General features: G+C 37.5%; 1 protein-coding gene across 1 annotated transcript in view; it reads left to right on the top strand.

The window, feature by feature from the left end:
- The first annotated feature begins 178 nt into the window (after positions 1 to 178).
- The window catches only part of angpt4 (angiopoietin 4), a 47696-nt gene continuing 33382 nt past the window's right edge, over positions 179 to 14492 (top strand). The window contains exon 1 of the mRNA XM_082136434.1: positions 179 to 906. Within this exon, the coding sequence (XP_081992560.1) occupies positions 601 to 906 (306 nt within the window). The 5' untranslated portion in view covers positions 179 to 600. The remainder of the gene's footprint in view (positions 907 to 14492) is intronic.

The raw sequence follows: 14492 nt of genomic DNA, 5'->3' as shown, positions 1-14492 counted from the left end.
AAAATAATTTTGTTGTTGTTAATGAGCAAAATCTGACCTATAATCAATTTTAGAGCAGGGAGAAAAAACTCTCTATATCCTTCAGGCCGCGGGGGTGAGAAAATGCTGCGGAGGAGACGAGAGACAGAACGCGTGTTAATAGACCTCCCTCAGCCTCCCCCCGCTCCTCTACACTCTCCCTCGCTCCCAGATAAGAGGACAGAACTCTCTCACTCCGGTCATTTCACACACCGCTCTGGGATAGGAAGGAAAGTTCTCCTCTTTTGTTTACTTTTCTCTCGTGTTAAGAGCCTACAGATTGGGAGCCTCATTTAGACGGGCTGTCTCCTTTTCTCCTTGAATTCTTTCACTGCCTTCTTATCTATCTGTGAGAGTCTGTTGTAGTTACTCAAGGGTCAGTGCCTGTGCCCAGTTCCTCTGGGAAACCTCGTGGAAACCAGGAACTTCTCCAGCATCAAAGGTCCTGCAGCAAAGAACAAAGTCCAACTGGGAAGAAAAGAAGAGAAAAGAGTCAAAAAGCCTCTTCATCTCCATCCAACCATGTTTTCCTTCATCAAAAGAGTGTGAACTACTGAGTTGGCTCCTTTTGCTCTCGCTGCCATGAGGCTTGCCAGAGGTGGTTGGCATTTGGCTCTGCTGCTGGCGTCGATTGGCCTGGTGAGTTCCGGAAACGGGAACGGTCAGGGGAGACGTGGAGGAGGCGAGAGGAAGAGAAAGCTTCACCGCGTGCAGCACGGCCAGTGCAGCTACACCTTTATCCTTCCAGAGATGGAGAGCTGTCAGGGTGGAGCGGACCAGACAAGCGTGGTTCAGCGGGACTCTCCACCGGCGGACGGCGAATTGTCCTCTCAGAAGCTGCAGCATCTGGAGACGGCCATGGAAAACAACACGCAGTGGCTGCAGAAGGTGAGAATGACTTTATAATGAGACACTGGCGTCATTACGTCCTTTACTTCCTCAAACCTGGCAGTATTTCAGTAGAGGTGTAATTCAAGTCATTTTGGGAATGGCTGTATTTACGAGTTGCACACATTTTTTAAAGCCTCAGGTGAAGCATGCTGATTACAAAATCATGGCAGAAGCAATCGGTATTCATCATAATTAAGTTTAAATTGTTAATGTTCATTGTGCAATTTAGTTCACAATTTGGCATTCTGACGATATAGTGTAAAACCTTGCCAGAAATGTTTGAAGCGACAGGCTTGTGCTACAGAACTACACTTCATTCTCTGTGGCAGCACTAGAACACTAAAATTCAAGATAATACATACATTTCACACCTCTGCTGGACTAGTGCCAAAAAAGCTTCCTGTCTTTGAGGAAAAACAAATATGAAGTAGACCAATATTATAAATCTTTTCAGACTTTGAACATCATAATTATGATTTTTAAACTCATAAGTAGGAACTTCCTGGAGAACTTAAAGGCTGCATAAAACTGCATTGATTGATGCAATCTGACAAGGAAAATTCAGAATGCAATGATTGATTATACAGTAACTACTATAACAATATGCAATGAATTCTGCATTATTTTCTTGTCCAAAATACAATTACTGAGCCTATCATTTATTGTTTAAAATGAAAAGTTAATTGTCTAAATAAAATTGTTTGAAAAGTACATTTAAAAAGGTAAAAGTCAATTATCCCCTTAGTTGAATGTGTGTCTTTAGCAAAATGAAATAATGACCAAGGTGCAGATTTCATGATGCATTGCATCATTTAATAAATGATCATAATCAAAATGAATAACGGTCAAGAGCAAACATTTACACCCCTTCTTCAGATGTAAAAACCTGAAGCTCATTTATATTCAGATGGGTGAACTGTTAGGGTGCAGATGCTGGCCAAGTGGCCAGATGGAGATGTTGGCTGAGTTGGTTTGAGAAGCTGAGCGATGCAAATACATTTATCAAAATAGAATGGAAAGAAAGATCTGCTTGAATACTCAATACCGTGCCGTTTCCAAAAACACAACCTGTTGAAAGCGACTCAGCCATTTGATTCCAAGACCTCCATTGCTTTTGGAACTGTCATGTGTGATTTCCATTAACAGAACTCTATTTGTAATTTCAGCTAAGTGCATTGACTAAGCACCATTTCAAACATCAAAGTGAGCTTGCAAGAACTTTCACATCTGAATAAATAGATGAAACACTCATTTCGCTAATAATAGAGAAGTGGCAATTAAACAGGAGCCAGATGACAAAATCAGAGAAGCATTTGATCTGCATAAGTGACTGCCGATGATGTATTACTCCATTCAAATGTGAAGAATGCAAGTCTTGATTGGCACTTCAAGGGAACTTTGCTCAGTGACATTAATTGAGCTAATGAATAGATGAAGTGCTGTGATGTAGAGTGAAAGTTTGCCAAGTGTGTGCATGTTTTGCATCTGTGTCTATGTGTTCAGTCCACCACCCAAGTTGACAATCAATACGGCTCAAAGGAAGACAGCTTGCACCTCTACAGGAAAGGGACACGACCCTTGACTCTGTTTAAAAAGAGGTCAGATTGCGATAAGAGTCATTTAATTATAAACACTTGCTGCTTTCATTGCATTCAAGCCTTTATGAATTCAATTGGTGGTAAATAACAAGGAGCATGAAATGCTTAAAAGCAGGCCTATATAATCAGCTCAATAAAGCTCTCTTTTAATTCTCTCAAGATGCGAGTGTAAAAATTATAACCAAATGTGCAAATTATGTATTTACACACAGTGAGGTCCAAAAGTAAGTGACCACATTAAGCAGAAACATTTAGGATTTTGATAATTATGAAAGCTGTGAAATTCATGTACATTTTTCACTGTAATATGTAATGGAGAAAAGTATTCAAACAGAAATATGTAAAAGAAGAGTTTTGACCCCCACTGTATATAACTTACATTTTAATATAGAAATGTGCACACATGTAAATATGAATACTTAAAACTCTTTGTAAACTATCTATTTAAACAGGCCCCTCAATGTGCTCACTTGAGTTTAGGTATTCTGCAAGCTTATTAAAATCCTTTGAGGGCCTGGTACATGTGTTGCTCTTGCTGTATAATTGGGCAAAATGTTTATGGAGGAGGAGTGTTTAGTTTACAGGCAAATGACCGAAACTAAACGGATATGCTCTGTTAGATTGCTCTTGCTGCTCACCCCTTACCTGATAACTGCATTCACAAGCAATGGGAGACATGCCATGTATTTGACTCCATTAACTAGAAGGAGAGGGGAGGGGTGGTATATAGACTATAGGAGTATATGGAAAGCATGAGGAGCCATTTGAAGTCTTTGCTTATTTTTTGTGTAATGGCCGTGGACCAAAGATCTCCCTGGAAAAGAGTTCTTCAAAGGCCAAGGGATTAGCGATAGTACGTCCCATTTAGAGCAGCTTGAGATATGGCAAAACCCCAGACCCCTGTGAGTGGGAGCCTCACTGGATGCAGAATAACAAGAAAAGAACCTTTTCAACTTCAATTCACAACATTTTGGCTTAATGCTTTGATTGGAATAGAAGAAGAAAAAAGCTGTAAAGAAATTTTCAATGTGAAGCTGAGAAAAAACATCTTCATATAACAACATTTTAAAAATCATATGCACTTGTTTATTTTATCTGATTGTGTGCATTAGGGGTGGAGATTTTGGAGTGACTTTTTCTGCATGTTACATCGCTATACCAGTAGGTGGCGACAAGCTGACTTGTTGCCTTTTCTGCCTTATCAGGCAATGACTTTGTAGGCAGCGTTTGTGCAAAAAGGTACCTCACGAAACTGATTTCAGACAGCGTAACGGTTGAATGATATACAGCCAAATAGAGCGAGCTTTGGTGATAACTAAGCAAATATTTAATAACTATATTAGACATTTAAAAAAATAAATAAAAAGGTTTCTTTCCTTATCCTTTAATCCTCCCTTATCTGGCTTATGCTACTCTGAACAATGCCTGAACTTCGTATTTTGAGCACTTCTTGCGTTGTTTTTGTCTCTTCACGATGACTCGTTTAATTTAGTCCTAAACTGTAAGTCGCTTTGGACAAAAGCGATTGCTAAATGGCTAAATGTAAATGTAATTTCTCGCTGGAAATTACATCAGAAGTGGTCAAAAATGTACGTCTACACACAAACTGACCACCAACCGCAACTTTCAGACTCCATCTTTATTTATTTAGCTTGAAGGATACGAAGCGAAGGATACATGCTGCCTTCAAAAATCAATCAGATGAAGGTATCTCAGGAGACCGGAAGTGAAGCTTGGCTAACATTGGATTCGGACGTGCCTTGATGCCTTTCTTGGAATGCATCCTCTGAAGGCAGCCACTTTAAGCCCATGAGAGACCCAACTAATTCGTTCAAAAACACGGATTCTTCTTTTAGCAACGTCACACTGCTCTGTGTTGCCAAGACGCTTTCTTCTGCTGCTTTGTATAGAACTACATTCGTTGGAGGAGAAAAAATAAATTAATATACTACTGAAATTAGTACTTTATTTCGGTAAGGGGTGCATTCAATTGATCAAGTACATTTTTGATAATAAGAAATGTTTCTTGAGCAGCAAATCATCATATTATAATGATTTCTGAAGGATCATGTGACACTGAAGACGGGGGTAATGATGCTGAAAAATTCAGCTTTGCATCACAGGAATAAATTACATTTTAAAATATAAAATTGTAATAATATTTTACAATATTACTGTGTATATATATATATATATATATATATATATATATGCTTAAATCAAATGCTTAAAGGGTTAGTTCACCCAAATTAAATGTAATTTAAATGTACGTGCAACACAGAAGCGCTACGCAGTTACACTACGTGAAAAAACTCGAGGCCCAGAGAGAAGGAAATGAATAGTGGAATAAAGTCGTTATTTTTGTTTGTTTTTTGCGCACAAAAAGTATTCTCGTCGCTTTATAAACTTAAGATTGAGCCACTGGAGTCACTTGGACTATATTAACGATGTCTTTAATGCATTTTCTGGGCCAGCAAGTTATAGTGTCTTAGAAGCCTATGGAGGAGTGAGCCAGCTCTCAGATTTAATCAAAAATATCTTAATTTGTGTTCCGAAGATGAACGAAGGTCTTACGGGGTTGGAACAACATGAGGGTGAGTAATTACTGACAGAATTTTCATTTTTGGGTGAACTAACCCTTTAAATCCCAACTCTCCTCAATGAGCTGCACGATTTGAGGTATCATTCATGTCTGTAGCGCAAATTGTGCAGGACAAGTACGCACCAAAGTTTAATTCTTATTGTTAGGGGTTTGTTCAAATCCCTAACCCTAAGTTTGAGCAATAATAATTATGATGCTTGCCTAATTATTGGCAATACAACACGATGCCAATGGTCAGCAGGCCTCAGAACTGAAACAAGACCTGCAATTTGGTAATGGCTGTGCATTAATCACTCTGCAATCAATGCTCTTTTCCAAGGACGCTGAAAAAACAACATTTAGAGCCAAAAGTACTTTAAACTGTTTGAGCAAAGGTGGCTCAATTATTACTTTGTAAAAAGAGCCACTTAGAAAATGAAAGTTAGAAAGTAAATACTAAAAGAAGACAACAACAGTAAAACTTCTCAGCATGTGACTGGTTTTAGTACGTGCTGTTCCTCCTAATGCAACACCACATTAACAAGCCTCCAGCGTCTTGGCTAATGTTTTTTTTTTTTTTTTTTGGTTCTCTGGCCTATTGTGCACATCATTCCTCTATGGAGAACTGAGAGTGATCGACGGAGAGAAGGATCGCTGGAGGAGAGGATGGGAAAACACAAATCCTGCTGAGTTTATAATGTCTGGGCACTGTCTTTAATGATCCCGTAAAACACGGTTGCTGGGCTTCCTTGGGAGTCGAGCGAGGGCTGGACTGGTGATTACTCCCTCTATCAACGTCCCGAATCTGAGCCGTACACATCAAACGCTCACTCAGCACACATTATCCTGCGAAGAATGTTCTCGGATAGCTCGAAATGAAAGTCACCCGTTGCGGGAGACTCACAAATATGTTAGGGAGTCTGATTGTTGCATTGATTGTGACCTAACTTTTAGTCCAGACTGAATTTAATGCCATTTTCGATTAGCTGTACGTTCACTCGAGTCTGCTGTAAAAATCTATGAACATTTTTGACAGCTATGAATGATTCCTCAAGCCAAATGCCTTCAAATTGCATATAAGTATTTTAATATCCTCTTTGAACTCTAAACGTTCTGGATCTCTGCAGAAGTCCAGTGGCACAGCAAGACATTGAGTTTGGATAATACGCACAGCGGGAGTGATGTGTTAAATGTGTGTGTTCTTGTCTCTTATAAATGTCGTCTCTGTTTATGCATGCTCGTATATTGAGTTTGGCTCAGATCACAGCAGAAGGCTTCGCTTTGTTAAACAAACATTGTGCTCGTGTTTATCATTCTTGGGGAAGTGTCTTTGAGAGCAAAGAGAGATGCCGGGCTTGGAGAAGAGCTGGACGTGGGCTCGCTTGTGTTGCTTTCACTGACATCAGTCAACATTAAGAGATCTCCCCTGGAGCCAGAACTCCTACAGAGCGACAACAGCCTCGCTGATAGCGCTGAACTTTAACTTTACAGCCGCTTTGGCAGTGGCATTGTATGCAGTCCATCTACTGAACACATTCAGCTGTCAGTATCAGTGACATGCTGCTATGATTGGAAACCTTAGATTGCTGTTTTGCTCCCTAATTGAAGTAACTAAGTAGATGTTTGCAGCTTCTATGAAATTGTGAGTGGTGTTTGCTTGTGATTCATAGGGAGTTGCTATGCAGTTGTTATAGTATTTTTTATCATAACAGTAACACTGGAAAATATAGTGACATTTACAAGAAATAAACTTGCAATTATGAGACGTGAAAATAAAAAAAAAGGTCACAATTAACTTTTTTTTATTTTGAGCTTCCACAGGGTTCAATTGTCTGTATAGTAAACGGGACAAATAGCATGTTATTCAAAAAAGTAACTCATGGTTTTATGATGACAATTCTAAAAGTAACATGTAACTTGTTACTTTCAAAAAGTACAATTTTAACAACTGTGATAAACGTGTTCTTATGATAAAGTAATGTTAAATGTGTTTTGTGTTGCATTTGTAAGTTTGTGTGTGGTTTGAACTAGTGCGATAGCCTGGGAAAACCCAGACAACTTCTGGCAAATTTAGATTTGCTCTGCAAGTAGTCTGGCAAAGAGCTCATTCAAGCCCATTTCTAATCCGTCGAAATCGCGGCACCAATCAGAAACGTTGGGGCGGGCTTTACACAATGATAATCGCTCTGATTGGTTTTAGGTCTATCCAATTGCGCCCAGAGGCATTTGATCGACGTCCGTTCAACTTTTAAATGCATTATTATATTCAAATTGCAAATACATGAGGACAGTCTCCATGAAAGACCCACTGGCAGATGAACGTGCTACTACATTTCTCTCCGAAACGGTAGGAAATTTAATTAGATTTAATAGGGGATTTTAACTGTGACAAGATGATTGACAGGGCAGTTTACGTGACAGGATGCACGCGACAGATCCGTCCGATAAAGATGACGAAGTAGTATGTCCCAAAGCTTGCCTACTTTTTTGCTACACATTCAAAAGTAAATACCTTTTCTTCACAAAAAGAGTATGTACATTTATGGCGTAGTGTAACTTAGGCGAATTGGGACGCAGCATATGGCTTTACACGATGACGATCGCTCTGATTGGTTTTAGGTCTATCCAATTGCGCCCAGAGGCATTTGAGTGACGTCCGTTGGTGACGCCCCTTTGGAAATGAGTTATTAATGAAGCTTTGCCAGACCATAACTCAGTTACTACTGAGAATGGTCTGGTTTTAACCAGGCTACTAGTGCGAGTCTCCTGTCTCAAAATAGGATTTTAGGCTCAATTATGGAATATGGAAGCAAACAACAGCATAAGTGGAAAACAGTTCTTGGCTTGGCCAAAAAGAATTTCATTTGTCAGTCCTTGAATGTATCTTTACTATTCCCTTTTGCACAGCAAATGCAGACCAAGCCCTTCATCAAATAAAAAACTCATGTTTAAACTATAAATCATCTTTTGGCCTGTTAATCTTCTAAAACATCTTCTTAATCGATTATATTCTATTACATTTTGAAGGCAAAACCATGGTACAGTGATAATTAGAACATACAGCAATTATTTCCTCAACATACTTTGATAAATGTGGTATCGCATTGATTTTGCTATGTGATTTTAATTACACAATCATGCTATAATATCATAATCTTAGGCCCTAATCACGCTTATATCCTGGAGTTTGTCTCAGTAATGATAAGGGACCGAAAGCAAACATTGTTGAAGAAAGCATGTTCTTTGTCTAGCATCGCAAGTGTCCTGAGACATGAGGTTATGGGTTCTTGAGTCAGCACTTCTCATTCTTTGCTCTTGTGCATGCATCTAGATTCAACATCACGCTACTCGTATACAAAGCTAAAAAACAACCTTATTTTTGCAGTTTTGATTGGTAACACTAGATTTTTGCTGTTGTACGAGCTCGCAGGCGATTTTTTTTATCAGGAGAACTTGTAATGTGTGCAAAGGCTCACAAGCTCCCAAGTGTCTAAACTCGCACAGTGTACGCCTGGCTTAAGATGTACAACTTAGCAATGTAAAAAAGCCTGACACTACATTAAAAGTAAATATGTTACATATAAAGTAATATTGTGAATTAGAACTAATGCATTCTTTCATTTTAACCTGTTAAAGTTAAAGGCTTTCCAGTAAAACTGAACCTCAAAAACCAATTTCCATCCCACACCTGGAACTAGCTGACTCTAATTCCAGACCAGTGGCTCATTGGTCTTCTTTCAGTTGAGTTCTGCAGATTACAGATGAGTGATTAGAGTCTTGTGGTTTGCTGTTTGTTCTTATGTGGCACAGGGTTTTGTCTTGGGTTGATCAAAGGCATTTTTTCTAAGTCAACTCATACTAACTGGTAGCAGCAATTTACCCCCACCACCACTGCATATGCAGTAGACTAAAACTGTGATAACTGTCCTCCTCATTTTCCTTCAAAAACCTAAAAAGGCATACTAATACTAACAAAAGCACAAGATAATAAATGTGCATCCTGTTTTAGGGTCAAACATGGAGATCACATGGAAATAGATGCTTTCAACCTATTCTGTCCCCACTTGAGAACCCATTAGTGTTGCAACCCTCAACGAGCACAGAAAAAAAAAGAAAAACTCTCAAGTACTGGACCATCTGTTGCGCTTTTCCTTGTGCTGAGTTTCAGCTCTGTTCTTTTACACTGTCTTGTTGCACTTCTGTTGTTTTTTTTTTTTGTCGATGTGAAGGACTTTCGTATAAAATTTCAGTTTGGGCAAGTTCAGCCAGAATTTCCAACGGCACATTACACAATTGCAATAATCCATTATATGGAATAAAATTGATGCTTTTACAAGAGATGCTACAGATGGGACTCTTATACCATTACTTCCTCCAAAATAGGGGAAAAAAAGGAAAAAAAGCTCATGCGTTTCCATGGCTGCACATCAATAATAAACAAATGTGTAGATGGCTTTTCTATATCTATCTATCTATCTATCTATCTATCTATCTATCTATCTATCTATCTATCTATCTATCTATCTATCTATCTATCTATCTATCTATCTATCTATCTATCTATCTATCTATCTATCTGTCTGTCTGTCTGTCTGTCTGTCTGTCTGTCTGTCTGTCTGTCTGTCTGTCTCTCTTTCCATCTATCCATTACAATAAAAAGTACATTTTGATGTCATATATTTGGTTACATAAATTGCAAACATACAAGACCACAATGAAAATCTGGAAATCAAAATCTACTTTAAACCTTGAAATGAATGATTTAATTATGCTGGAAAAAACTTACATATATGTATTTTTAAATCATATTAGTTTTTTTTAATCACAGTTACAGGGAAATCAGCCCAGAAAAAAGCACAAGTAAATATTGGATCTGATAAATCCTGTGATGTTTTGTGATACATTAGATGGTGTGTGCCACTCTAAAATAAAAGCCTAACTTGTTTCAATTCAGGAATCAGCTTAAAAAATGTCAAGCTACCATCATATATAAGAGAATCCCTTCATCTCTTCAATTCCATCCTTGAATAAATCCAGTTGGTCTAGACGTTCAGTCTAAATGACGCACATTTCTCAGCCATTTACCCATCGGCCTTCAGTCTCGTGTCGTCCATGTGGATGTTCCTCGGCCCTGAGCATTAGCCCTGCGTTTGTTTGTTGATGTTAGCTCAGAGAAAGAGGAACCACAGTTCTCGCTGCACAGCTGCACTCCCGTCTGCCACAGGGTCAACAGACACTCTCTGATTGGCTGCAGCTCCATCTGAATTGCAAAGAAAACACGGTTGTCTTCCAGATGAGCATTTTCTTTGATAATCATAATTGATGGTAGAGTCTGGCTCAATCAAATATAGTCTTAACCCTTCCACCTCAGAGTAATCATAGGCCCAAGATTAGAAAATACAAATTAAGCAGCAGTTTTTGGAGTGGCTTGTTTATATCATTAGAAATTTGAATAGAATTACATGATATGCTGATTAAATTAACGGAGTGTCTTTTTATAAGTGCAACAGAGGCTATATACACTAACTCCACCCACTGACGTCTGGTTGGGCCAGACAAAATTACGGGAGATGCTGGATCATCAATTAAGTTTTGACGCAAATCAACCCGAGTCGAATCTGCCTTTTGCCGAACTTATATGAACATATCAGATCGGAAAGGCATTTATTTTCAATAAAAATTAAGAAAATATTAGAAAAGTGGAATTTTATGTTTAATAATAAAGTGTTTATCGGTTAGGGATAGGGGTAGGTGTAGGGAGTGCTTTATTGTCCCAATAATCTATTAAAATAATAAATGTTTTATAAATACCATAATTTAGATGTTATTATTGCACACTGTTTAATGTACAACAATACTGAGGTGCAAATAATACCTGCCACTATTTATAATAGCATCTAATTACTATTTACACTTATTGGAAAGAAAATACTGCTATTTGTTACAGAATCTATCGGTATTTTCTCTTAGTGTAAATAGCATATTGATAAGAAAATGGTGCTATGGGGATATTTTGGGGATATTTAATTTAATTTTATCAATCAACAAATTCCTCTTGAAACAAACTTGTTGTATTATTTTAATTTAATACTGTGAAGCTGCTTTGATACAATCTGTATTGTGAAAAGCGCTATACAAATAAACTTGACTTGACTATGCTATTTTCACATAGTGTAAATAGCCACTGCCATTAAATAATTGTATTAAATCATATCATTATTTGATAAGAAATATGAGAAATGTTTAGAGGCATTATTCTGGCATGAAATAGATGAAAAGTAGCTTTTAAATGTCAAACTATTGTTTGTTTTATTTTCATATCACTAAACATGAATCAAGCGATCCATTTTCCATAGTCAGATGGTCAGATAATTTATGTTCAGATCTGAAGGTGTGATTAATTGTATTATTTTTTTTGTTAAATAATTTCAGTAAATTAATGTGTTAAATGGACAGCACATATTTTGCAGTCATTTCCCAAAGTGTTTTTCATGGTGAGATATATTGATATAAATGTTAGTTTGAATATGTGCCCATTGCATGAATTAATATAACTAAATAAAAATGTGAAATATTGCCCTGGCATCTAACTGAAATAACTTACTAACCGGTCATAAATAAAAACTAAACTGAAATAAATAAAAAGTAATAAATAAATACTACAAATTAAACTCCAATAAAATTTAAATTTAAAAATGAAAAATAGAAGCTAATACTTTATATCATTAAAAACTACAATATAAATAAAACTAAAGTAACACTGGTCCATTGTGCTGTGGCAATTTATGGGTTCATGATGATGCAAAGTCGGCTTTTGTACAAACAGAGCTTCATTTGTTTAGCTGAATATCAATAGTAACAAGTTCTCATCAATAGTAACTAACTTTAACGATTCAAACACTAACATTTCAATAACATTACACAAACAAACGTAAACTGAAAATACACTTTTCCCTGAATATAACAGAAACAATTGCTCAACAGTCTGATAACATGCATTAACAATGAACTAAGAATTTATTGCATCATCATAATCCACTGCCATAGTCCAATTTCTTAATGAATCGTTTCAATGAATCAGTTGATTCAGTTAAGAAACATGAATGATTCATTCAAATCAGCGGTTCTCGGATATAAATAATTCTGCTGATGTTATCTGTACTGCCAGTTGCAGATGGGTTTCAACCTTATCTGATTGCATTACCAGAAATGGTGACTATACAATAAAAGTGTAAAATATGACTTGATATGATATCCTCTATTTCCCTTTCTTGTATTCTAGTGTGATGGATTGCTTTCTTCCCTAAAGGTCTCCTTGGCAAATCGCATTATCAGACTGTGTTGTAAAATATACATTAACTTTGACAGGCAAATCGTATATTTCACATCTTTTAGCACAACTCTGGATTTTGCATTTGCTTTTCATAATCTTTAAAGCCTCACCATCTGTGATGGGTTTACAGATAATAAAGCCATAACCGAATCCCTGTAATCGTAAATTTGGCTTAACACAAGCACTTTTTTGGCTTATTTATGAATTATAGTCCGAAGACGGAAGTTAATTCTGGTGTTTAATCCGAGAGGGAACAATTTCGCTATAGGGGGTAGGAAATGTGAAAAGAAAAAAAGATAGCTTTTTATGAGCTACATCATCTTCCACAACATATATCATATAATCTGTGTGGTGGGGATTCTTTTTCAGTGACTCATCATACATCAATAGGGATTGTATTTATAAATTTCAATATTCAAAGCACATTTAGGCTGTGCCAGAAATCACCCCCTATATCCTTAAATAGGGCACTATTTTTGTAGTGGTATCTGAAACCATAGTGACTGTTATCGAGTACACTCATTCAATCCCATAATGCACCACAATAACGAATGTACAAGTGATGTACGCTCATTGGCTAGAAAATACCCATAATGCACTGTGAGGGTCGTGTCAAATGAATTTCACCAGAAGATGTCGCACAGCTGAATCATCCATCCAGTTTCCAAACCGCTGGTCCAATGTGGGTACAGCGTAATATAACGTATACATTTTTAATTGATTATTAAAATGTTTTATACATGCTAGTTTCCATAACAGAGTTCAAGATAAATCTTTTCACTCCTACAGGAGCGGACAGTTTGCTAAATGTCAAATGATTAGTGAACGGCAAGCACAAACTATGCAAAAGCGGTGGCTTCCCAGCCCACTCAGTGTCCGAATTCACTCACTCTTTTATTATTCACTGCTTCAAGTGAACTATATTAGTGGAGTAGTGCAGAAAATAGTGATTATGGGGCGATTTCAAACACAGCTTTATTCTGTGACTGACTCACTTCATGAGTAAGTCATTGAATCATTCTCAACTGATTCGTTCAAAATGATTCAGGAACAGAGTGCCGCTACTGCTTGTTGCTTATAGATGTGTAATGATTCAGGTTTATTTGAAACTATTAGTGTAGGCAGAGCAAAAACAGACAAAATAACTGCTGATATTGTGTGTAATATGTACTCAATTACTCAAAACTTTACTAACTGTAAAAAAAAAAAAAAGAAAGATTTTATGCAATTAGACTTTTGATTTAAAACCTATAAGCCTAGTTTGCCCTTCTCCATGTGACAACTAGCCCGCCTCTTTATACAGTATCAATTTGGAAATATTGTTCAGTCATCATAGTCTCAGGTCGAGTATGTGTCAGTGGGAAGAATCTGTGCAAACGTCAGTGTTGTCGAAGTCTCCAGTGGCTGGGACAGTGGGGCGGCTCTCTGTAGCCATGCTGATTGAATTAGCAATAGGATGTTCTCAGACCCGGGGCTATTTTAGGAGCATTCAGTACTGGAGAATAGAGGCAGGATCTTTGTGTTCTTTAAAAGCCTCTCTGTGTTTTCTGTTTGTGGAATTGGGTTGTAGTGTAAAGGGAAAATTGGAGATTTTCCAGACTCCACACATATGTATATGAACATACACACACACACAAACTCAACAGGGTTCCCCTTTGACATTAAGCCAAACCCTTTTAGCCATTGAGGGACACATAACATCCCACTCTTTCCTTTTATGAGTATCCGGTCTCTCTCTGGACGCTGCCTGTGTGATGAATGTGAATCATAATCCATACATAGTACATAAAACATACGGTGCATTATTAATGATAAATTAGTATCTAATTGCTGTCTGAGGAAACAACTTGTTGTCACGTCATCACATGATTTTGAGAGTATGTTAATACTCTTCACAAATGAACTGAGCATATTTAGCTGTCAGAAGGACAAGCTAGAAATATTCCTGTCCAGTCTGTTTCCTATGTGCACATTCCTGTCCCGTCACAGCACACTGTCATAATGGATTAGTGGCTCAATGCCACCACACACAGCCCGACCGTCAACACGGTCATTCTTATGCACTGTTAAT

Source organism: Leuciscus leuciscus (assembly GCF_965113295.1).
Source record: "Leuciscus leuciscus genome assembly, chromosome: 14".
NCBI classification, from domain to species: domain Eukaryota; kingdom Metazoa; phylum Chordata; class Actinopteri; order Cypriniformes; family Leuciscidae; genus Leuciscus; species Leuciscus leuciscus.
This window is presented reverse-complemented; position numbering and strand designations above follow the sequence as displayed.